The following is a 26106-nucleotide window of genomic DNA, read 5'->3' as shown; positions in this document are numbered from 1 at the left end:
TCTTCTTAAAAGTCAGATAGTTATTTATTTCCTTGACATATGATAGGAGGGCATTATCATATCACATTCCTTTCTGCAAACAGTCTGGGGGCGGGGAGAGAATGGTTTGTTGCACAAGAGCAGGGGTCAGCAAACCTTTTCAGCAGGGGGCCGGTCCACTGTCCCTCAGACCTTGTGGGGGGCCGGACTATATTTTTTTGGGGGGAAATATGAATGAATTCCCATGCCCCACAAATAACCCAGAGATGCATTTTAGATAAAAGGACACATTCTACTCATGTAAAAACATGCTGATTCCCAGACTGTCCGCAGGCCGGATTTAGAAGGCGATTGGGCCACATCAGGCCCCCGGGCCTTAGTCTGGGGACCCCTGCACAAGAGCACCACATCCACTTTAATTGTGCAACCTAAATTTGCTGGTATACGATTGAATACAGCAGGCATAGGCAAACTCAGCCCTCCAGATGTTTTGGGACTACAACTCCCATCATCCCTAGCTAACAGGACCAGTGGTCAGGGATGATGGGAGTTGTAGTCCCAAAACATCTGGAGAGCCGAGTTTGCCTATGCCTGGAATACAGCCTGCAAAACAGCAACTTTCTGGAGCAGTCCCAGATTAGTTTTTTTGTCTATCTCAGTCCTGTAAGCTCAGACTGACAGTGACTCTCCAGATCTTTTTCATTACCTTATTCTTTCATAATCAGATGTTATAAAACCCCAGGATTAAACCTGGGACCTTCTGTATGCATAGCATGTGCTCCGTCGCCAAGAATCCTAATTAAAGAGGCAGGAGAGCAGGCCTGTAGCTCTCCTACTTAATATAGCTGGAGATGCCAGGAATTGAAGCTACAGTCCACCTTGCTTTATGGAGTCTCCTTGCTAGGAGGCTGGGAGGCATGACTGAAGAGCCTCCATTCTATACAAACTTGAGTATATTAAAATAAAACTTGAGTATATTAAAATAAAAAACCTCCACAGGGAAATCCTCCTTTGCCTCTGGATGATGCAATATTAATGAGAGATCATTTTCATGACACATGGCACAACAGGTTGCGAGTGGTTTCTTATAAAATATATTTCCTCTCCCTCTCCCTCTCCCCCCTCTCTTGAGTGGAAAGTGTATTTTTTAAAAATGGAAATGTAATGTCACTTTAATTATTGATAGCTAGAAATACACGTCCACTGTTTGTCCGCAGATAGTTTAAATTGTTTCAAATGGGCTGTTCCCATGCTGGTCTGGGCTGCATTTTTGCTTCATTAATACTGCATAAAGGAGCACTCCACAGGAAAGATGGCAGCCGACCAGTGGTTCTCACAAAAGGCGCTAGAGAGAAGCGAGCCTGGAATCTGCCTTCCATCTCCAGAAGGTGGATGATCACCTGGACCTTTTATTGACAACAGATTGCTTTGTGCTTTTCCCCCAGGAGTTTATTATCATGCTTACAAGTTGGTTTCTCTTGATTTCTCATTTTCCCCAATCATAAATTCAGTTCTCCCCATTTCCACATCAGTTTGCAGATTTATTTTAAAATACCCCTCATGAAAATTTATCTGAATGTTACTATGAAATTCTCCTAATGCACACATTTTTGTATGACGTTTTCCCTAATACACATGTTTTTGCCAAGCAGCACCCCCCCCCCCAAATATAATGCATTTTTGTATAGCATGTTTGCTAATACATGCCTCTTTTGGTACACCAGACCATGGTATGTGTATGTTTGTGTATACCACTTGACTGTAGAACTGCATTAGAAAACCACAAAGTGCATATTTCATATGACAGCTATGTTTTCTTTTGTGTATTGTTTCAGGAAGTGCAAATTAGGTTGGTTTGCCTTTGAACGTGAACTGAATGTATATTCCCCCTCCCCCATCCTTACCTGAGACTGACTCTTTATTCTGATTAGTCACTCAGGACGGAAGGCTGGAACAAAACAGTGCAAGACTTACTTAGTGTTTTCTGCTTAAGCCACTTTGAGCCAGGAAGCGTATGAGTCACAAACATCTCATACCCCCAGGCTCCCTTTTTTTGTGGAGGTGCGTGTATGTGTGTGTCAGAGAAAGCGGGGGGGGGGGGAGAGAGAAAGTTGGAGTGTATGCCTTATGAAAGGATATGTGATACGTATCTTCAAATACATAAAGGGCTGTCGCATGGAAGATGAAGCAAGCTTGTTTACCCCTGCTCGGGGAGGGGGGGTAGGACCCAAACCAATGACTTCAAAATACAATAAAGGAGATTACAACTAAACCTCGGGAGGAACTTTCTGATGGTAAGAGCCGTTTGACAGTGGAATGGACTCCCTCAGAAGATGGTGGCCTCTCCTTCACTGGAGGAGAATCATATTATTCTATGATCCCCAGTGTGCCTGCGTGTAGTTATTAATTCTTTATTTGGTGCCATCAGTCAGCATGGTGCTTACAGCGTTCAGGAGGGCATGCTCCCTGTTCCCGAAGAGCTTTTAGTCTCAAATTCAATACAAGGGACATAACAGAGGAATGGAGGTGGAGGCAAGGGCAAACAATGAAGCTTGTTTCAGTTGCATGTGCTTAGACCAGGATGGACAACCTAAGGCCCATGGGCCACCTGCTCGGGGACCCCCACTGCCTGCTCGGCCGGCTCCTGTGTGCCGTGCTAAACCGGCGCGGAGCAGAGTGGGGACCACCTTCCGCGACGCTGGCCGGCTTCCCATTGGCTGCAGGAAGCTCCTGCAGCCAATGGGAAGCTGCACACACCTCCGCACCGGAAGGATCGCTGAAAATAGCGTTTCGCATGCATGTGCGCACACACACTGCGGCCCACTGCGGCATCTGCAGGACCGTGTACCGGCCCAAGCCACGAAAACTTTGCTGACCCCTGGCTTAGACTTAGTTACAGTCTGAGTTATAGTAAGGCATGAGATCTAAGAGGGCTGTGCCACAGGCTTCGGAGGAGGGATCTGTGGGGTAGTTCAAAGTATGTGGAGGAGAAAGGAAGAAAATGTCATTTGACAGAACAAGAGACCTTTGATGAATGGAAGGTGGTGAAGTTCAAGAGTGAAGATATAAAAGCAGGGAGGGATATATAAAAGCAGAGAAATAAGTGTGGTGAAAGCCATGTAGGGCCTTGAGTTGTTATAGAGACAAGGTTTGTGAGAAAGGCCAGGTAACGTGTAATCTGTCCTAAATTAATTTTTTTAGGGCTTTATGCTCTAGCTATAAAACCTTACATTTGGCCTGGTGGTGTGTAGGAAGCCAGTGCAATGCCCAGATTGTTGGTGGCAAGGGGAAAAATAGGTAAAAGGAGAATTCCTGGATGCCTAGATCCAAGTTTGGGGCAAGTACTTTTTGGTGATAGAGCACCAGCAGAGATTTAAAATAACAAAATATGCAGTAAAGTGAAGCATGGAAATATAGGTTGTTAGACTTATAAAATGGCCCAAAGTCCCCCTCTTCCCTTAGCACAGAAAAAAACTCCACACATTTAGTAAGTGAAAAATGATTTACTTATAAACTCCCCTGTGTGCATTTCCGTACAGCATTCAGAAAAAGCTTCATAGGCAATAAATCTTGGCTTAGTTACAATGTGGTGAAAGTTCCTAAATTATTGGTATAGGAACTCAATTGTGGCTTGTTAGAGCCATGTTGTCTGAGCTTGAAGCAACCAGCTCAAATCTGTTTACACAGACGCTTCTCAGGTAGAACTGAGGGCAGTGTTTTTTTCAGTGGGTACTCAATGGTATGCAGTACCAGCACCTCTTTTTTGTTGTTGTTGTTAAAAAGTGTGGCACTTGCTGTATCAACTTCACGGTGAGTACCGGCACCTATTTTTCTAGGGGGGGGGAAGCACTGAGTGAGGCATTGATTACCTTCCTCCCAAGGTGAGGGGGTGTGACCTAGTCAAGCCTTGAAAGGTATTAATCCCTTTGTGTGTTAATCAGACTTAAGCCTCTTGGTTATGTGAGACTGATTATCCCACAGACATTATGTACAAAAGGTGTGCTGCTGCATTCTGCAAACAAAACATAGTGCAATAATCCAGTCACATGCCTACCAATGCATGGGCCACTGTAGCTAAGCAAAGCTAGATAAAAAAGCAGGTTGTACCCAATTCTAAATCGTACTCAGAGTAGATCCATTGAAATTAATGGACATCATTAACTTAGGTCCATTCATTTCAATGGATCAACTCTAAGCAAAGCTTATTCAGGCTCACATTATCAAAAAAAAATGATTGCTTTTGTTTTTAAAACAACTTTATTTGGTCTTCATAAAACACAGGTACAACATAAGAAAATCTTGATTTGTATTTGCACCTGCTTGAATCTTAGCTTTCCAGTAATTAATGAAAAGTCACTAGTTTACAAAGAAAAAAATATTATAAATTTAGACGGGTGGGCAGGCTTGTTACTTGAAGAGCTACAAAGTGTGAATGCAAGAAAATGATGCACTACTTGTGTCAGAGCCTTAACAGCACTTCGTTAGAAAATACAGTCCTAGTAACATATTACATTAAAGTTGCTTTTTTTGAAGATATGATTCATCTCAGAAATAAAGAAGCTTCATAAATAATGAAACTGTTCCTTGAAATAAGGAACGAGGTTGGAAAGCCCAGATGTGGGGATCTGAGTAATTACACACACCCACTCACCAGCTAATTAGATTTAAGGATGGCAAAACCATATATTAGAATTGGGTTGGTGACAAGTTCCTACAAAACAGGTGGTGTGAGGCAAAATGTGTATGGGGAGGGTGCCTCTGCTTTTCACACCAAAATAGTCTCCCCCCCCTTTTTGAGAAAAATGTCTGTAGGGAAGCAGGGTTCAGCACCTCCTCCTGTCCATCCTTTCTTGCTTTAAATGGTTCCCTTGCATTCTCCATGTTGGTGTGACTTACATTCTACTGCACAGTTACATGTAGTTTATTTTGGGGGGAACCAGTGTACATTCAGTAAACTGGTTTCAAAAAGAGGGTGCAGGTAGCAAAGTGTTCACCTGTGTCAAATGCAAGCTCTAGAACATGAGTAGGCAAACTAAGGCCCAGGGGCCAGATCCCACCCAATCACCTTCTAATTTCTGGTCTGCAGACAGTCTGGGAATCAGTGTGTTTTTATATGAGTAGAATGTGTCCTTTTATTTAAAATGCATCTCTGAGTTCTTTGTGGGGCCTGCCTGGTGTTTTTACATGAGTAGAATGTATGCTTTTATTTAAAATGCATCTCTGGGTTATTTGTGGGGCATAGGAATTCATTGATTCCCCCCCCCAAAAAGTATAGCCTGGCCCCCCACAAGGTCTGAGGTACAGTGTACCAGCCTCCTGCTGAAAATGTTTGCTTGGGAACAAGCAAGCAAACAGACCAACTCCACCAAATGTTAACAGTATATGAAGTGGTGCCCAAAACCCAAACCGGAACATTTGTGGCAAGAAAAGTTGCAAGATTTCAGCAGGAAGTAGCAGTAGTAAATGCGCTGATAGGAATTAAGGCCATATGACCGCCCCAATTTTTTTGCAGACGCAAACAGTATCAAACATGCGTTCATGTCTAAGTACCTCAATACCATCATGAGCACAAATCATCACGAATGCACAACAAATGGAGGCCCCCTGTGAATATTTTATTTTATGGGTGTGCCCCTAAAAGTAGGCTGATATGTATTCATGTTTTCCATGGAAACATGAGTAAAGAATGGTCTGGCTAGGCAGGAAGACATCGGCAACAAGCCATATTGCTTGTTTGTACTTGAGTAAATGCACAGCTCCGTTTCCTTTGAATGACCACCACTTGCATGCGTCTGTTTTACCCCCTCGGTTGCTGGTCTGAATCTGTCCCAAAGCTGCTCCTTACTGGAGACACAACTCTATACTGAAAGTGGAAGGACATCAGGGAAGACAAGGCACCCAGAATGCACAGCTCTCATTGTCTCTACATGCCTGGCTTACTTGGACAGTGAGCTGCAATGTCATCTTCCTTTTGCTTCTTCCAGTGTTTAAATAACACTGAAATGTTTTTTTGTTATTCAAGTACAGTTTGTGTCATGGAGAGTTGGTTCCAGCCTTCCCTATCTTTTCTGACAGCAGTCATCTTATTGGTCCATGTTTTGGCTATTGGAGCCATCCTCAACTGGACATGCTTTATGTAAGAACCCTGCCTGATGAGGCCAAAGACCCATCTAAGTACTGCATCCTTGTTACCTTAGTGGCCAAATAGATGCCTTTGGGACACCCACAGACAAGACCTGAGTGCAGATGTGATTCCCAGCAGCTGGCATTCAGAAGCACACTTTGCCACACTTCAGCACCCCCATAGAAACTATACTTGGGGGTTCTTTGTACAGGCCAAATGCACACTCCCTTTCGCTGTTGTCAGAGGGCCTGATATGGCTACTCTAGAGTAACGACTCCAGCATGGTCTTTTAAGGCTTTTATTAAGTGCTGATTATTTACAGTGTTCAGAGCGGTAAAAATGCATCCTTAAGGTGAGGTGTCAGAACCTCCGAATGGCGATTGGCGCGTTTTCTTCCAGCACCAAAGCTTTGGCAGACCCAACCTCTTCCCCCTACGTTTGCGTCGCAATTCGGGAGTTGGGGGGATTGGCCTCCCCCCCGTGCGTCCAACTTCCTGTCCCACCTGAGGCATGGGCTCCACAACCTTGCCTGAGCCTCGGACACCACTTCCTGACTCTCCGCTGGAGGCAGAGCTCTCCTTACTCTCTCCAGCGCTTGGGGATGGGCTGGAACTTAAGATGGGAGGGACTTCCCTGTATCCCTTGTCCCTCACATCAACCCCCCTCCCAGGCTCCTCTCCCCCCCTCCCTAGGGGCTCTCTGCTTGCTGGGGACGAGTGAAACCCCAAGAAGTCTGTGGCATCCGAGCCTGTGGGTGTAAAAATTTTTCCCCAATCCTGCGATCTTTCCCCTTCCCCCTGAGAAGACGGGAATCCCAAGAAGTCAGTGGCGTCAGAGCTGGTGGGAGTAAAAATGTTCTGCCAGTCCTCTCCTGCCTCTGACGTAGTCGACCTCGGTGAAACCCACACCTCTTCTTCCGTATCCTCAAATTCCGCTTCCCATCTCCATGGAGAGCTGCTGCCTGCGATCCCTTCCTCCCGCCCCTCCCCCTCTCCCTCCCTTTCCATGTGCCAAGGCTTGGGCCTGTGGGGGAACAGGGCGTGGAACTCTTCCACTAAAAATTCCTCAGGTACTTCCGTGGCCGGTATCCACTCATTGTGGGACGGCGGAGTGTCCTCCCATGCTATCAGGTACTCCAGCCCTCTCACCCCTCTCCTTGAGTCTAAAATCTCAGTTGCCTCATTGAGCTGTCGGGCGTCTCCCGTCTCCCCCCCTCCCTCTGGAGGCTGATCGCTGTCCCTGAACCTGGTACTTTCTCTGTACGGCGACAGCAGCGATCTATGAAACACTGGGTGCACTCTCATGTCCTCAGGCAGTGCTAGCCTGAAGGCTACCGGGTTGACCTGTTGCGTGACCGTGAAGGGGCCCAGCCTCCTGGGTGCTAACTTCTTGCATCGCCCCCTGGTGGGAAGACCTTCCGAGGATAACCAAACCTTGTCCCCCACCCTGATGACCTCTCCCGGTCGCCTGTGGCGATCTGCCCCCTTCTTGTATGCTTCCTTGGCCCTCTCCAAGTGTTCTCTGAGCTGCTGGTGCACCGTCTCCAGGTCCTCTGCCCAATCCTCTGCCTGTCGGCCCTCTTCCTCCTCCTCCCCCTCCCTCTCCGGGAAAGATCTGAGGTCGCGCCCGTAGTTGGCCTTAAAGGGCGACACCCCTGTGGAGACGTGCACCGCATTGTTGTAGGCAAATTCTGCCAGTGGCAGGCGATCCACCCAGTCCGTTTGCCTCTGGCTGACGTAACATCTCAGGTACTGCTGCAGAATGGCGTTGACCCGCTCCGCCTGTCCATTGGTCTGCGGGTGCCGAGCCGTAGACAAACTGACCTCCACCTGCAGGAGGTTCATTAGCCGCCGCCAGAACCTGGAAACAAATTGGCGGCCACGATCCGAAATAACTCTTAAAGGCAATCCATGCAGTCTGAATACGTGGTCAACAAACAGTTTGGCCGTCTCTTCTGCCGAGACCGCCCTGGCACACGGTATAAAGTGGCACATTTTGGACATGAGGTCCACCACCACCAACACTGCGGTCTTGCCCCTGGACGACGGCAGGTCTGTGATGAAGTCCATGGACACTACTTCCCATGGCCTGTGCGGTGTGGCTAATGGCTCCAGCAAACCTGCTGGTGGCGCTCTGACCACCTTTGCTCGCTGGCAGGTGTCACATCCCCTTACATAATCCCGAACATCCTCCCGCACCCCTGGCCACCAGAAGTGTCTCATGACTAGGTGAGTGGTTTTGTCCCTTCCGAAATGACCCGCCGTTGGGTTGTCGTGCATCTGCTTGAGGACCTTACCTCTCAGCTGTTTGGTGGGCAGGTACAGGGCTCCCCTGTAAAAAAGCAAACCCCTCCTTTCCTCAAAGTCTTTAGCCTGCTCCCTCCCCCCTCGCAGCTCTCTGAAGATGCGGGAGGCGAACTCATCTGCTGCTGTCAGTGCTGTGAGTTCTGCCTCACTCACCACTGCTGCTCCGCAGGACCATGCTGATGGGGGGAAAATGTGCCTGGGCGCTGGTGGCAACTCCTGCTCCATGTACTCTGGTTTGCGGGAGAGGGCATCCGCCCTGACATTCTGCTCCCCCGGGATGTAGTGGATGGAGAAGTTGAAGTTCGAGAAGAACTCTGCCCACCGTATCTGTCGCTGGTTGAGCACCCTGGCCGTTCTCCAGAACTCCAGGTTCTTGTGGTCTGTGCACACCTGGATGGGGTGCTTGGCGCCCACCAGGAAGTGTCGCCAGTGCTGGAAAGCAGCGTGGATCGCAAGAAGTTCCCTATCAAACACCGTGTAGTTGCGTTCAGGCTGTGTCAGCTTCCTGGAGAAGAAGGCACAAGGTCTCCACTCTCTGTTGGCGTCCAGTTGCAACAGGATCGCTCCCAACGCCCGGTCTGAAGCGTCTGTCTCCACGCGTAGGGGCGCATCCTGCACCACATGGAACAGGTTCTGGTCGGACGCGAACACCCTCTTGAGGCTTTCGAACGCTGCTTGCGCCTCTGGCGTCCACCTGAACTTCTGCTTGCCTCTCAGGCAGTCCGTGATGGGAGCCGTAACCCGCGAGAAGTTCTTGATGAATTTCCTGTAGAAATTGGCGAATCCTAGGAGGCGTTGGGCATCTTTGCGCGTCCTGGGGCTGTGCCAGTCCAGGATGGCCTGCACCTTGTCCTTGTCCATCGCCAGTCCCTTGTCTGACAGTTTGTAGCCCAGGAAGTCCACTTCCCTGGTGTGAAACTTGCACTTCTCCAGCTTCACATACAGGTGGTTCTCCTTCAGGCGTTGCAATACCTCCCTGACATCCTTCACATGTTGCACTGGGTCAGCGGAATAGATAAGGATGTCATCCAGGAAGACTAAGCAGTTCTTGAAGGGAAGGGACCCCAGGACGTGGTGCATGAAGGCCTGGAAGCATGCTGAGCCCCCTTGCAACCCGAAGGGCATCACCAGATATTCAAAAGAGCCCAGAGGCGTGAACATCGTGGTTTTCCACTCATCGCCTTCCCGAATCCTGATCAAGTTGTACGCCCCCCTCAGGTCTAGCTTGGTGAAAATCTTGCCCCTGTGTGCCGCTGTCAGGAGATCGTCCACTCTGGGCATGGGGAAAGCCACTGGCTCTGTCACTGAATTGAGCCGTCTGAAATCCACCACAAGACGGCGCTGTTGCGTGTCTTTCTTGTCCACCCAGAAGACCGGGCTGCCCCCTGCTGCCTTGCTTTCTCTGATGAACCCCCGTTTGAGGTTCTTGTCTATGAACGCACGCAAATCCTCGAGTTCCTGATCTGACATGGCGTACAGCTTGGCTGGGGGTATCGTTGCCCCTGGCACCAGGTTGATCTGGCAGTCGAAAGACCTGTGTGGGGGTAGGTGGTCGGACTCCGCTTTGCTGAAGACCTCCTGCAGGTCCCAGTACTGCTTGGGTATCGCCTCACCCCCTTTGACATGCATGGTGGCCACCGTGGCTATTGGAGGCCCCTCCCCTGGTTGGTGCTGCATGCAATGTTCCAGACAAAAGTCCGACCCAAACGTGATGCATCTCTGGTGCCAACTTATGGAGGGGTCGTGGCGCGCCAGCCAGCTCATTCCCAAAACGATGGGGGGGTCTGAGATGGTTGTGACGTTGAAAGCCAGTGTCTCTGAGTGCCTTCCCACCGTCATTCTCATGGGGGGGGGGTTTGATGAGTGATGGCCCCTCCCAGCAACTCTCTGCCGTCAATAGTGGCTACGTGCAGGGGAAAATCCAGCTGCAGAAGCTGGATCTGGTGCTCTTCTACAAAGTTTCTCGAGAAGAAGTTGGCTGAGGCACCACTGTCAATTAAGGCGAGGACTGTCAGGGGATAGCCATTTGGGAGCGTTAGCGTGACTTCTAGAACCACTCCTGCTCTGGGAGGGGTGGGCTGGCTCTGCTCCTCTCTGTGCGGGTGGGCGGGCTGGGGCTGTTGTCTGCTGACTGTGCCTGGCTGCTGCCCCTTGTCTCCTGCAGCCAGGCTGTCTCGTTTCCCTGCTGTGGTGCTGCTTCAGTGGGGGAAGGTACAACCGTTCCCGCCTTTCCTTGCCACTCTCTGCGATGAGGGCAGTCTCTGACGCGATGCCGGGGGGAGTTGCAGAGAAAGCAATTCCCGCCTCTTCCCTCCTTGCGTCTTGGCGCCGCCGGGGTTTGAAAAGCCCACGCGCGCGCTCCACCGATCTCCATCGGTTCCGGCTCTGGGCTTGGTCTGGGCAGGTCTGGGGGCGGGCCCTGGGGTGGGGTTTGGTGATGTGGTCTGTCCTGGGAGCGTGGGAACCAAGGTTTTGCTGCGCGCGTCGCTTGTTTGTCATACCATCTGGATTCCTGTCTCACCCCCACCGCTAGCGCCGCTTTGCTTAACTCATCCATAGTCCGCGGTCTGGGACCTCTTGCCAGCTCATCCTTAACGTCTGCGTGCAAACCCAGGTAGAAGGCTGATTTCACTGGCTCACTTTGCACACACACACACACACACATTCATCCCCATCTGTTGATGCTGTTAGATTGATATAAAGGAAGTGCTGGATGGAACAGAAGACGAAGGACAGAATATGTAACACGCCGCTTCTCTAGACACACCACCCCTTGATGATTCTACTTTGGAGCTTTCATGTAGGCTGCTTTGGTCTTCCTCACCAGTCAGAGCTGAAATGACCCTGCTTTAGCCAGTCAGTCATTCTGCTCTTTCTTTTCTACCCATTCAAAATCATCTGTGATTGATTATTTAGGTTCTTGGGTGGTTCTGTATGTCTCATCTTCTCACACTGTTTTGTTTTATAGTTTATCAGCATGTTGCATCTACCCAGACCCAAATGCTTTGTTAGATTGACAATGTTTTCAGTAGTAACATCTCTTGAGCTAAAAGCAAAATAAATTTGGGGTGTGTGTCATCACCACCCCAACAACTGACTGGGCTGTCTGGGACTGATGGGTCGATGTTGCAGTTTAGCACTATCTACCTGGAGGGCTCCAAGATGGCTATCCCCGTTGTAATGAATATGAACAAGATGGCAGATCTATGTGATGCTGTCAGGCGTCAGGGAATCCGATCTCCCCACGATAGGCTGCCAGGAATAGATAGACAAAGAAAGTTCTTACCAAGGTCTTTTATTCAAAATTCACAGAGAGGCTTAGAAATGCAGCCTCTTGGAGTATAATGACAATGCTCTGAGTAATCACCACCACCTCTTCTCTCCTCAATTGTCAACAGCACCACCCACCTTACGGTGGCTACTTAGAGCCATTTGTCTCCAAGCCCTTTGCTCTCCTACTTTTATTGCTCGTCAGGTTCTGGAAGAAGGGGAGGGTCTGGAATGCTTTCTAGTGATAACATGTCAGCCAGCTGCTCCGGCTCTGTCTCCCCCTCCTCCTCTCCCATCTTTGCCCCTCATCTACCTCTGAGCTATGACCTCCTGCAAACCACTGTTGTATATCTATACTGTATTCCTCTTCTCTGGAAGGTTCAGGCTGCGGAGGCAGTCTCCACCATTCCTCCTCTGCCCAGTCCCTAACAGATGCTGGATTTCCTTCCATCTTTCTTCTTCTTTTCCACACATTAAATTAACTCTCTATGGAGATAGATGTGTGTACCTAAATGTATGAAAGGTTCAAAGTATCTTAACAGGGAGGAGCTTCTTTATGGAAGAAGATCAGAGCTGTAAAAGATGGGTGGAAAAACCTTACACATTTTCTTCTGATTGATGTGTTTGCGTTACAATTAATAATCTCAAAAATAAAAAAGGAGGAAGCTAGCTGGTTCATTGTAGTGTGAGGTTTCCTAGGTAATACTCTGCTTTATCAGATTTGTGATGTTGATTTGCGAAGGTTGATGGGTTATGGCTTTGTGGAAGAAAATAAAACAATTTAAAAAGGCGGAAACCAAAGGCTGTGTTGCCTTGGCGCAGAATTTATTTATTTTCTTTTTAGCGCACTGTGTATACATCCCTGACTGGAGATAACAGGAATGCAAAGACCACATTCTGGTAGCTGGGGGGCAAACAGGAATAAAATGCATAATCTGAATATTTACTGGTGCAACAAAGCATGAATGCTAAGCAATTTCTGCAGCAACAAATGGGAGGCAATTATATTTTATAGCACTAGAACCACACATAACCCCCTTTTTTAAACATAGGAATCACAGCCAGGTTTGCTAACAAACTCAAAAGTTCTTGTGTCTTAACTGGCTTCCAACCTTTTTGATGGTAACACAGGAGAAGGGAGGTGCCTAAAATCCATGAAATCTGTTTCTTTCCCCCATCCTCAAGTTTGATATGTTTCCCTTCTTTTACATATGTAAATGGAACATTTTCTGTGGAAAGAGTTAAAGAACTGGGGTGTGTGTGTTGATTTCCCACCCCCACCCCATGTCACTGTTTCCCTTCACACAAGTAAAACCAAACTCCTCATCCCCACCCACTCCAGAGTGATGATGAGAGGCAGGGGCCTACATGCCCCCACCCCTTTACACGTGGAATTTCTGCACCTAAAGAGGGCTTGGCTTGGGCTTTGTACATACTATGCACTCCCCCCTCCCAAGAATCCTGGGAACTGTAGTTTGTTAAAGATCCTGGAAATTGCAGCTCGAATAGGGCTAAACTACAGTTCCCAGGATTCAGGGGGGTGGGGCGGTATGCTTTTAACTGCACTTTCACTGTATGGTGTGTTTGCAGTCTTGGACTGAGATCAAAAACTAGATTCGCCTTTTATATCCCTTGGGTCCCTCTGATTCCTGTGGCTTCCTGACCCACAGGCATCAAAGCAGGGTTGACTCTAAATTTTGACTCTCAGTAAACTGCCCTCTCCTTTAACACAGAGCAATGGATTCAAACTACAAGAAAGAAGATTCCACCTAAACATTAGGAAGAACTTCCTGACAGTAAGAGCTGTTCGGCAGTGGAATTTGCTACCAAGGAGTGTGGTGGAGTCTCCTTCTTTGGAGGTCTTTAAGCAGAGGCTTGACAGGCATATGTCAAGAATGCTTTCATGGTGTTTCCTGCTCGGCAGGGGGTTGGACTGGATGGCCCTTGTGGTCTCTTCCAACTCTATGATTCTATGATTCTATGAATCCACTTCCTTCAATTAATTAGCTTGCACATCTTAACTTCTTCTTGGCTTTATTATCTCCCTGCCGACTTTCATAGATTCTTCACTGTCCTGCTAGATCAGGCCGGCATCCTGTTTCCAAAAGTAGCCAGCCAGATGCTTCTGGGAGCCTCCCAGGCAGGGCACGGAAACATATGTCAAGAATGCTTTCATGGTGTTTCCTGCTCGGCAGGGGGTTGGACTAGATTTCCCTTGTGGTCTCTTCCAACTCTATGATTCTATGATTCTAACTCTGTGTACATCGCGGCTCAGAAGTGGCAGGCAGCGGAAGGACCCTAATGGAGCAGACATGTCATAGCATCAAAGGGAATGTGGGAAAACTTAACTGGCAACTCCCAGACCCTCTTGAGGAGAAGCCTTGTCTGGGGCATTGTAGGAAATGAAAATGGTCGCTCCTTAACCCAGCTGCCCGGTATGTGGGGGTGGGGAAGAAGGTTGAAATGGGTACCCAATGCAGGTATCAGTGTTGGGCCTTGTAGGTTGTGGGGTACTCTTTCCTGTTTCTTGGCCAACTTGTGGGGGACCTGTGGCCCTCCTAATGTTGCTGAATTACAACTCCCTTCATTCCTGGTCATTGTCTATGCTTGGAATTGTAGGAAAGCAAGTTTTGGAGGGCCAAAGGTTCCGTTTCTGCTATTAGTTCTTTCGTGAAGTCTTTAAAAAAAAAGTCCAGACCACCTTTCTCCTTTGCCTGTCCATCCCTCTTTCCCTTAGTCTTACCAATTAAGCATACCTCAGATCCATTTATTATTACAGTATATTGTAGTTTTATGTCCTGTAATTTCAGAACATCTTTTGATCCAGGGAGAATCTGAAGTCTATAGGTCACAAGGGGGCTAAACAGGGTTGAAAAGAATATCTGCTGAGACTGACCATCAGAATAGACAGTCTGGGGCTACGTGGATCAGTCACCTTGACTACTTCTTTTTTGTAAGGAGTTCTTAAATTCTTCTCAAAGCTTTGTCTACTCTGTTTCCTTTCCTTGCTTCTGACATCCCTATCTCTCTGCTGTCCTCTTCCTGGACCATTTTTACATGGCTTCCTAGCACTCAGCCCACAGTTCATATGACATTGTGTTTTTGTTTCCCTCCTTTGCCAACTGACCCCTCACTTCCTTCCAGAACTGAAGTTGTTTAATGCTCTGCAACCTTTACTCTCAGGAGTTAGCAGATCCAATGAATATTCCATTACAGCAGCTTAGCCAATAGTGGGAGAAAGTGGAGCTTCTAGAAGACATTATATTTTTGTTGTATAAAACTGCCCACATTTCACTGCCCTGCACTTGAGTCGCCAGGGCCCATTGTTTCATTGATCTTGTTGCTTGTGGCTTATTGATGTTTATTCTTTGTTCTGTCCCCCCTCCCCCTTTGTCTCCCCTCTCCTTTCTGTGCCGCAGCAAACACTGGAGATGAACCTCACCAACCTCGTTAAACGCAACAGCGAACTAGAAAATCAGATGGCCAAACTGATACAGATCTGCCAGCAGGTGGAGGTATGTGTTGGTTGCAAATTCGCGATGGTGAGGGCATGTTGATGTGTCTTGTCTGTGTGTTGGGGATCAGGTGGGAGATCAGTTGCTGGTGGGGGATAAAACTACACTGTAGATCACTCACCAGACTTTCTGTGGTGTGATGCAAGAGTATGAAGCAGCACCCTTCCAAGCTGGTTCCACTACCATGGACAACTGTTGAACATATTCCAAGTAACCCAGGGTGTAAGGCCAGCACCTTTGCTGAAGCTTAGCAGGTCTGTTCAATGTCTGGATGGACCTGTTCCCCGCTTCAGGTTCCATTATGGAAGAGTAAGTAAATATATAAAATAAAACAACCCACATGCTACAAGTCCAGCTGCTGCGAATCAGCATGGTGTGTGTGTGTTCTCATCCAGGGATGATCCAAGGGCTTTCCTCTACTTGCAGGGAGAGCAGCAGCAAATGTAGAACAGGAAGAAAAGGTGAAAGTTTGCCTGCTCTACAGTTGTAGAGCTGCTGCTCCACAGTTGTAGAGCTGCTGCTCCACTCCTACCATTGCTGGCGGTCCCTATGTAAATATATTACGTTTATATCTCCTTAAACCACTGAGCCTAGGGCTTGCTGATCAGAAGGTCGGAGGTTCAAATCCCTGTGATGGGGTGAGCTCCCGTTGCTTGGTCCCAGCTCCTGCCAACCTAGCAGTTCGAAAGCACGTCAAAATGCAAGTAGATAAATAGGAACCACTACAGCTGGAAGGTAAACGGCGTTTCCTTGCACTGCTCTGGTTCGCCAGAAGCGACTTTGTCATACTGGCCACATGACCTGGAAGCTGTACGCCGGCTCCCTCGGCCAATAATGCGAGATGAGCGCGCAACCCCAGAGTCGGTCACGACTGGACCTAATGGTCAGGGGTCCCTTTACCTTTTTTTGCTCCAGGGAGCTCAAGGTAGAAGTTACGTTTCTCACAACAACCCTGCAGAGTACACTAGGGACCTTGGCATGCAAAGCATGAGTTGTGCTACCAACAGACGCGAGAAGCAGCACCTTCCCTTTTACATAGTGTGTAGGCTCAGATGGGAGTGGAAGTTGGTTAGACAGCAAGGCAAGAGGGAGGCAGTGGTATGTGAAGCAGGAAGGGAGGAAAGAGGAAGTTCTTACTCTTTATTAGATTTCTATCCCACCCTTCCTCCCAAAGGAGCCCAAGGCAGCAGACAGTAAAGCAGCAAAACAATGCAATTTAAAATAAAATGTGGACATGATAAGAACATCTTAATTTTTTTATTATTACAGTAAACTTGGAAATTGCACCGCTTTCACTTACACGATCTCAGGTTTATGGGGTGGGGGAACAAATACATAAATGGAGAGTGGGTACCATTGGCCTTGGGAAGGAGGTGTGAGGGCTCTGGAAGGCAGCCTCTGAAAGCCTTTATGTCTCAAAAGATGCCAATCAGGCACCTTTTGTTTGGTTTTCTAAGGGTGTCTTGTCTCCCTTACCACATGCCTTTTCTAGCTGCTCCCAGCCCCCTCATTACACCCTGTAAAAACCAGATGCCAACAGATTAATACTTCCCTGTAGCTATTAAGCGGCAAGAGCCATGACTTCATCAAAATGAACCCTCATCCAGTACATCTGAAGGCAAGAGAGCACTTTAATGCTGTACTGTTTCCAAAGGCATAACAATTAATAGTGAATTAGTTCGCTGCTTTGTTTACCAGGGCAGTACACTGGGAGAAGCCATAGCAATTAGTTTCTTCTTAATGGGCTATTGATTTTCAGTTACTAAATTAAGAAGCGGTTCCTTGAACAAGCTGCTGCTGCTGCTGCTGCTGCTGCTTCTTCTTCTTCTTCTTCTTCTTCTTCTTCTTCTTCTTCTTCTTCTTCTTCTTCTTCTTCTTCTTCTTCTTCTTCTTCTTCTTCTTCTTCTTCTTCTTCTTCTTCTTCTTCTTCTTCTTCTTCTTCTTCTTCTTCTTCTTCTTCTTCTTCTTCTTTATAATGGAAGTAGAGATACTGATCTATTGCAGTGGAATCCAATTTGATAACTGGTTATTTAGTTTACTTGACTTGGTTTCCTCTGGAGAAACCACCTTCCCCACCTCTGCATACACACCTACTGGTTATCTCCCTAACAAGGCCAGCCCAACCATTAAGCAGGGTGAGGCGGCTGCCTCAAGTGGCAGATACTTGGGTGTGGGATAGGTGGGAAGGAAGGTGCTAGAGAAAAAAGGGTGCTAGAGAAAAAAAGCAAGTAAGGTGACAAAATAGATGTTCATAAAAGCATACATAGCATCAAGAAAGTAGATAGAGAAATGTTTCTCTCTCCCATTAACACTAGAATTCTCCTTTCTTTCTTTCTATCTATATCTATCATCTACGGTATCTACTGTATATTCCTGCTTATAAGACTACTTTTTAACCCAGGAAAATCTTCTCAAAAGTTGGGGGTCGTCTTATACGCCCATTCGTCTTATACGCCGGAATATACAGGTATCTATATCTATCTATCAAATGAAGCTGGGCTGTGATCTTGCTTGTTGGCTTGTTCAGTGACTTTGGGTTGTGAAGCAGTTTATAAACCTGCAAACAAACAAACAAACGTAGCCTGCGGTCCAGTCAGCCACTGGTCAGTTTCCAGTAGGCTACCCAATGCGTGTTGGCTGCTGGGGCTGTGGTAAAAAATGCTCTTTGTCTGATCCTCCTTAGAAGGATGAAGAATCTGTTTCCCTCCAGATGTTACTGGACTCCAACTCCCATCATCCCTGACCATTGGGCCATGCTGCCTGGAGCTGATGGGAGTTGAGTCTGGAGGGCCCCACAGGTTCTATTCCAAGGGCATGTACACATGATCACTTTAACAGAGACCAATGATACCTTAACTGTCCAGAGCCTTCATTTTCACTTTGTAAATTTCAAAGAACAGTTGGCGGATAGTGGGCTGATGGACATGATTCCATATTTCTCTCTGCCCAGATCCTTCCTCAGAACACACCTTTCCCGAAAAGTCTTTGTCGTTACCTTCTTCCTTCTTCCCAACAGGAACTAAAACCACAATACATTCTAACCTAGTTTGATCCCATTCCTCCTTCTCCTTTGTTGTTGTTGTTTATTGTCAACATTTAAATTTTAAGGTCCTGCTGTTCCACTTCTAACCTACCCAATAACAGGGGTAGTAAGCATCCCTCTGGATGTTGTTGGACTACAGCTCCCGTTATCCCATATCATTGGCCATGCTGGCAGGGGTTGATGGGATTTGGAGTCCGAGCAGCAAAAACATTGTCTTCCCTTGCCCTATAAAGCTCAATGTGCAATGATAGCACTGTTAAAATAACACCTAAGGATTGTCACACAATTAAAGAAATCTTAAATCAGTTTGGTTGTAGGTATTTTGATGATTTACCTGCAGCAGGGCAAAACTGATAGTTCTGAAGATAGCATTCTTTTTAAACAATGCACATATTTGTTGCAGCCAAGATCCTATTAGCAGAGGCATTGCATGTTCTCTTTAGCACAGGACTGAACTCTCCTTAAAATGATACTTGTTCTACATGCAGCTTTATAAGTTTTATTAAGATTATATATATATAATATAAAGCTGCATGTAATGTATATATTAACCAGGATGCCTTTGTAGTTGGTTAAAAAAGCAAAAAGCTGTTAATTGGGAGTGAACCTCATTAAACATTGTTGGGCTTCTTTCTGGGTAAACATGTAAATAATGTAATCATTGCTGTCTATACTCTTTTTGCATTTACTTCTGACTTTGCTGTTTACAATTCCTCACTTATAGTGTGTACTATATCTGCAACTCAGGATAGCACTTCATGCATCTGATGAAATGGGCTGTAGTTCACAAAACCTTATGCCTCAATAAATGTGTTTGGCTGTGTACACATTCCTGCCTTAAAATGCAGTTAGGGAATTACTTTTCTGAATTTGGATTGAAGTTGGCTTGGGTGAACAGGCATCCAAATGCATCTGTATATTTCCCAAGAAACACCCAGGTAGAAGAGTCCCTTCAAGAAGTCCCATTCTTGAAGGGAAACACCCAGGCAATTGCAGGATGGATATGGATTGCAGCTCCCGTTGTTGTATGTACACTGCTTCCCAAATCAGTGCTGGGAGTGCACTGGGTGCAAAATAAATGGGAGTACCACAAGACTCTTTGATGTCAGTGCTATCTCTGCCACCACTACAGTTTTTACTGTCTTTGCCCACCACTGTCACTCCCTTGAGGAATGCTTTGTTCTTGTAAAGCAATGCTACTCCCCTCCTAGTAAAAATCTCCCAGTTTCTGCCACTCTGTCCTCTGGGAAAGGATTTAATATTTGCAGCAATTTCATTTTCAGACAACGCTCGTAGTGGAAGAGGTATAAGTCTCATTTCCCCTTCACCAACCCTCTCCACCTTCTCACCATAGAGTGGTCAAAATGTGTGTCCTGAGCCCCTTCGGCAGGCTGTAAAGCTAAATACAGTAAATGAAATAATTGTTAAGTGCCAGCCCAAAGCAGGAAGGAAGGACATGCAGTTTCAGATCTCACAAACGAATTTATTGGCCCCAAGAGGCTACTGACAGGAGGGCAGTTATGTTCCATTTAAGTGATGTGGTTTATAGAAATACAGTGGTGCCTCGCAAGACGAAAGTAATTCGTTCCGCAAGTCTTGTGGTGATTTCGTCTTGCGAAGCGTGGTCTGCTGCAGCAAACAAAAAACAACAACAACAGTCTTGCGAGTCACCAAAAACATCGCAAAATGCTTTCATCTTGCGAGTTTTTTGTTGTGCAAGGCATTCGTCTTGCGAAGTACCACTGTATAAGGAAATGCCTTATATTGAGCCAGCCTAGTTGCCTTTGGCCAGGGGACGCGGGTGGCGCTGTGGGTTAAACCACAGAGCCTAGGGCTTGCCGATCAGAAGGTCGCGGTTCGAATCCCCGTGACAGGGTGAGCTCCCGTTGCTCGGTCCCAGCTCCTGCCATCCTAGCAGTTCGAAAGCATGTCAAAGTGCAAGTAGATAAATAGGTACCACTCCTGCGGGGAGGTAAACAGCGTTTCCGTGTGCTGCTCTGGTTCGCCAGAAGCGGCTTTGTCATGCTGGCCACATGACCTGGAAGCTGTACGGCTCCCTTGGCCAATAACGCGAGATGAGCCTTGCAACCCCAGAGTCGGTCACGACTGGACCCAATGGTCAGGGGTCCCTTTACCTTTACCTTTAAAAGACTATGAGATAAATTCATGGAGGATAAGAATATTCTCCATGACAGCTGCAGCACCTGAGGGGTAAGCAAAATTGTGCCTTGCAAATGTTGTAGGCTACAACTCCCTTCAGTCCCAGCTAGCTAAGGCCAATGGTAAACATTTTGGGCCTCAGTTATTTGTTAAGCTGTCTGCACCTGTACGATCCTGTGCTCATCCCCTAGGTATGTAGAGTTGGTGGCCATGAGAAACAGGACATTTGGTGTCCTGGCCCCACAGTGTTGGAATTCCTTCCCTGTAGATTTGCAGTGAGTTGCTAGACTCCAGACATTTGGAAGGTCTCTTTCAGTTGGCTTACATTGAATAATTTTGTTTTCTCCCCTGGCTGGATTGCAGGTAGAATTGGTTATGGTATGTTTTACTGGCTAATGGGTTTTTAAATTTGGAATTGAATGGGTTTTATTATTTAGTATTTTTTGTAATTCTTACAAAAGGAGAGCAAGGAGAGAGGAAGACTTCAGAATCCAAGATAAAGGATCTGTAAGGTATAAGGATTAAGTCATAGGCTTAGGAATCCAGGAGCTGGAAACCAGGAGCCAAGAGTTGTGCTGGGGAGTCAAGAGTTGAGGGACCAATTCAGGAGTCAGAGCCAAGCCAGAGCCAAAGAGCACATCAAAACACCATCACATCTAGGAAGACCATTGTTTCTCAAGCAAAGTCCTATCCCAGACGGGAAGTCTTATTATAGCCCTTCCTGTCCAGAAAGGTTCAATAGCCAATCTGGGTGAAGGGGACAGATCCAGAGTCTGAAAATAATTCATTGCCTTAGCCTAGAAGATGCTTCAATCTGCGGTTCTGGGCATACTGGACAGGACAGTTGTTCACAGAGGTACAGTGGTTTCTTTAAAACAGCCTCCTCCAACTAGGTGTCAGTAGTGGCTGTTACGCAGAGGCAGGGAGGCAGCTGGTGTAACCAGAACCAAGGCAAGGCAACTAAACATTCAAGTTTCATCCCCATCCTCCTACACACTGCTAAGTCAACATTGGGACTATGGTGGAAGAAGCTAACAGGCAATGCCACCTCTTGGTCTGGTTGCAAGTAAGAAGCATGTGAGGACCAGCTGAGGGCAGACTGAGATTGGTGGGATGGTGCCCCATTCGTACTAATGGACCAATCCCCACTTCCAGTCCCCTCCAAATGTTGTGACCACAACTCCCCTCCAAATGTTGTGACCACAACTCCCATCAGCCCCAGACAACACTTTACTATATCCCAAAACACTTGGAGCAGAGGAAGTTGGCGGAAGGCTGTTTTAACACAAGGTATTGCTGTTGCACGCCACCCCCAATCTCTGCTGAGAGTCCAGGTGCTTACCCAAGACTGTGTTTTGTTAGAAAATCAAGGCACGGTGGTACAGCCTCTCCCAGCCAGCACACATTATGTTCTCGCTCCATTCGTCCTCTTCCCAAAAGCCCTTGCAAAACACAGCCCAAGCCCCATGCATAACAGCCACTCTTATTTTTCCTTCAGCCTATGTCATGCAAGATGGAATCCTAAACCCTTCTCTGCCCACTGTATCCCTGCAACTCACAGATTCTAGGGTCCTCCCTTGATGTGCTGGGCATCAAGATCATTGTATTTCTTAATGGCTTATGCCCAGGTGTTGCTCCAGCAGGAAAGGCCACCTTAGTCTGCATTTCTACATTGCTAAAGCCAACACCTGTCAGCTCACCTTAATTCTCAGAGCACTGATTAAGCCCCAGTGCCCAGGAGCCTAGAAGAGGTCAGGGTGCCCACAAACCCTTAAAAGTATGTTGCACCAGGCTAAGGAACATGGGCTCACCTCTGGCCTGGCAGCCGAGCAAGATTTCAACCCTGGCTACTGCCACCCAGATTTCAACATTCTTGCTACTAAAACTTGCTGGTTCCTTCCATCTGCGACTCCTTGTGTGTGTGTGTGTGTGCCTCCTACTCAGCTGCTTTCCAAGCCACCTGCGAGATTCATCTTCCTCCTGCTGAGGCATCATCTTCCAGTGGCTCTGAGTCCTGGCCCGTGAACTGCCATTGAAAGCGGTTGCCACACTTTGTGTTTCTGCTTACCCAGCAACTTGATCAAAAGTAAAGCAGATGAAAGGGATCCAAGCAGCCTTTTCCTCTCGTTAATCTTGCTGAGAGGGCAGCTTAGCCAAAGGGGAAACAGTTTCCCCTCTTAACTGCTTCTGGCTTTTAGCTGTGCTTCTGAAGCTGTTTTCATTCTGGTGACAGTGCTAGTAGCCCTTTGCTTTCCCGTGTCACTTGTGGCAGACAAAGAGAAGGGAAGGCTAGCAAGGTAGGATTGATTTGAGTTCAACTCTGGAATCAGCTTTTCAGCAACAAGGTTTGCCCTCCAGACCACAAAACACTGTAGCATCTATAGCAGGGGTGGGGAAACTTTTTCCCGTGCAGCCCCCTAGGGGCTGCATGCTAGTAATGGGTGGGGCCAGAGGCAAAAGTAGACAGAGCAAAGAACATACTTTTTCTCTTTGTGCAATAAGGTAGTTTTAACCCATTTTCACAGACCACTCTCTATCCTCCATCCAAGCAAGCAAGCAAGACCATTATCAGAGCTCAAAGACACATTCCAGCCAGGCAGAAACACTCAAAAGGGGTGCAAAACAGGACTGCTGAGGGGTGTGGCCTGTGGAGAATCCCAGGGGCCAGACAGAGAGGCCTGAGGGCCACCTTTGATTCCAGGAACTGAGACTCTCCATCCCTGGTCTAAACTGCAGGGATATGCAGCCTGAAGCCATCTGCCGAATTTCCTAGGATGCTAGGCCTAATTGCAAAAGCAGAGAGTATAGGAAGCTGCCATATAATAAGTCAGTCCATTGATCCATCTAGCTTAGCATTGCATACACAGACTAGTGGTGACTCTCCAGGGTTCTCTCCCAGTTCTACCTGGAAATGCCAGGTATTGAACCTCGCAGCTTGCAAAGGAGATGCTCTGCCACTGTGTTACTGTCCTTCCACACAGAGGTGATGGAGAGGCCCTTTCTGAGAAGATATAGGGCCCATGCTGCTCATCAAGCATCTCTTGAATATCTGGCTCTCCCTCAGCAAGTACTAGATAGCCAAAGCTCTCCTTAGTCCTTAACATGTCATACTTCTGTGCACGTACATTGTAAGAGAGCGCATGCATGCATGTTCCCCCGCTTCTTCCCATGCACCAGATGCTGCATGTTTCCTCAAGACCTATAAGGAGCACACCAAACAGGATTTGCTATTTTCTTTCAGTTGGGAAGTTTCAGAATCCCTCCCAACCCCGGGCTGCGTTTTTCCATTTCATTTAGAAGTTTTAAGCTCTGTCAATCACGCCTTCCAGCCTGTGCAGCCAAGGAAATGCACATTTTCCGTCTTAGTGAGCTTGTATCTTGCCAGTTGTCAGATGCAAAGGCCTGAAAGCCAGCAGAAAATGAGGCAGCAGGAAATATCTTCAAAGCTGGGGAGAAACCCCACTATCTGCTCCTGTGGTGGTTAAAACTAGGACATGAGAGACTTGGGTTCTAATCCACTAGATCAGCGTTTCTCAACCGCTGTTCCGCGGCACACTAGTGTGCCGCGAGACGCTGGCTGGTGTGCCGCGACGTGCGGCGACAAGAAGGGCGATTTGCATTGTCACGTGCCTGGTGGCCGCCAATATACCATGCTGCCCTGCCGGAAAGCAATATTTCTCCTCCTCTTTCCCAAAGCTCAGTGCAAACGAGCCTGGCGGCTGCCAATACGCAGCGCTGACCCGCCGGAAAGCAATATTTGGCAAGTGTTTCTTACAGTCATAATTATAATATAGGGCGGCACAGAGTTAAATTTTTTAACTTTTTTAATGGTGGTGTGCCTTGTGATTTTTTTCACGGAACAAGTGTGCCGTGGCCCAAAAAAGGTTGAGAAACACTGCACTAGATGGCCTTGGGTCGGTCAGATTCTGTCAGCCTAGCCTACCTCACAGAGTTGTTATCAGGGTAAAAAGAAGAGACCCGTATGTACCACACTGAGCCACTTGGAGGAAAGGTGCAATAACAGTTTAAAATAATTTAATTCTCTTCTTTCGCCTACTGCTTTTTACCCGACAACCACAACTGACTTTGGATTTAGGCTCCCTTTGCAGAGAAGGTGAAGCCTTAATGCCCAATCTGTTCCATTGCACAAAGCTATGCTATTATTTTTCTCCTGCCCCTTTTCTTGCTGCTTCCCCTCACCTGGTTTCCCTTTTTTGCTGCACCGTCTGTATTCCAGATTAGTATTGCCTTGGCATACAATTTTTTTGTCCACTGGTCAATTAAGCACAGCATATAATGAAAGGTCAATGTGGGTTTACTTCCTGATGCAAACAGAAGCTTCAAATGAGCAATTTTCATCAATACCACACTTAAGATTACTCCACCTCTCTGCCTGCTACAGTCCCGATAATTATCAGCATGTGAGTTCACACAGCGGGGGCATGTTAAATTCAAAGATGCTTTTATTGTCATGGCATCAGGTAGTATTTTTTATTTGTACTGTACGTTAAATCCTATTTGCCATTTTAAGGTTCATTCACTCCATTTGGACAGATCCTGTTGGAGCTCTTTACAATCCCACTTTACATTTACCAGCTTGAATAACTGGATGTCATCAGCAAACTTAGCCATGTTAATGCACACCTGCTGCCGGGGCGGATGGACTGTAGAGCATCTGCCTTATAAGCAGAAGGCTGTGGGTTCAATTCCCAGCATCTCAAGGCAGAGCTAGGAATGATCATTGCCTTCTGAAACCTTGCAGAATTGCAGCCCGTCAGTGTAGACACTACTGAGCTAATGGTCTCTCTTGGTTTAAGACAGCTTCCTGTTTTCCAGCAGCTAATTTGGCTCCAAATGTGATGTCAGGAGCCATCCATGCTTTACCCATGTAAGACTGTGGCTTCCTAGCTGCCACAGAAGCTAGAGCAGCAGCAGAGAACATGCAAAGCTGTTAATGGGCTGGGACAGGGAACTTCACATATTCAGATCTGAATGATCATTGTTGAGAAATTGGAAAAATAACCAGGAACATTAAGTCTGGGAAACGGGGTCAATTCAGTATAGTGGATGGAGTTTTGGACTTACTTCTGGGAGACCTGAGCAAACCATGAAGCTCACTGGGTGATCTCATGCCAGATGTTGTGTCTTGTATTTACCTACCCACAGGGCTGTTGGGAGGACAAAATGTAGGATAGAGACCAGGGATACCTCCTAAAAGGGATTGCTCCTAAAAATGTAATGAAGGAATGAAATTTTCAGCAGTCATGTAAGTGGGGTAGAAGAGGTTCAGACATGTTGCAGTACACCTGTGTAAGAGCCAGAACCCACAGTGTTCATTAAGAAAACCCTCTCTTCTCTCACATTTTGCAGAAATGACTACAAAACAACAACAACAAAAATAACCTCTTTTGTGTAACTGCCTTCTCATTTCCCCTCAGCACTCAACTTTTGACAAGAAGACCAATGAAAAGCTGGCTAAGAGGCAAACTAAACATTACATAGTAATGTGTCTAACAAAGCACAAATTGATTTTCAATGAAAAGCAGCCATGGGGGAGTGCAGTTTTGAGCAGATTGGCAGTGGGGGACAAGGGAGTGTTCCCAATGGCTCAAAATCTATTGCCCTGTGGGGGAAGATAGAAAGAACAGCCTAGAGAGTGGCCCTGTGTCTCACTTCTGCTGTTCGTACGGAAGGCCCCTGTAGAGGTCC

At 47.1% G+C, this 26106-nt stretch overlaps 1 protein-coding gene across 1 annotated transcript in view; it reads left to right on the top strand.

The window, feature by feature from the left end:
• MID2 (midline 2) overlaps nt 1-26106 on the top strand; it is a 190487-nt gene that overhangs the window by 125964 nt on the left and 38417 nt on the right. Inside the window, exon 3 of the mRNA XM_035113295.2 lies at nt 15099-15194. Within this exon, the coding sequence (XP_034969186.2) occupies nt 15099-15194 (96 nt within the window). The remainder of the gene's footprint in view (nt 1-15098; nt 15195-26106) is intronic.

This window comes from Zootoca vivipara, chromosome Z, assembly GCF_963506605.1.
Source record: "Zootoca vivipara chromosome Z, rZooViv1.1, whole genome shotgun sequence".
In the NCBI taxonomy this organism is placed as follows: Eukaryota; Metazoa; Chordata; class Lepidosauria; order Squamata; family Lacertidae; genus Zootoca; species Zootoca vivipara.
This window is presented reverse-complemented; position numbering and strand designations above follow the sequence as displayed.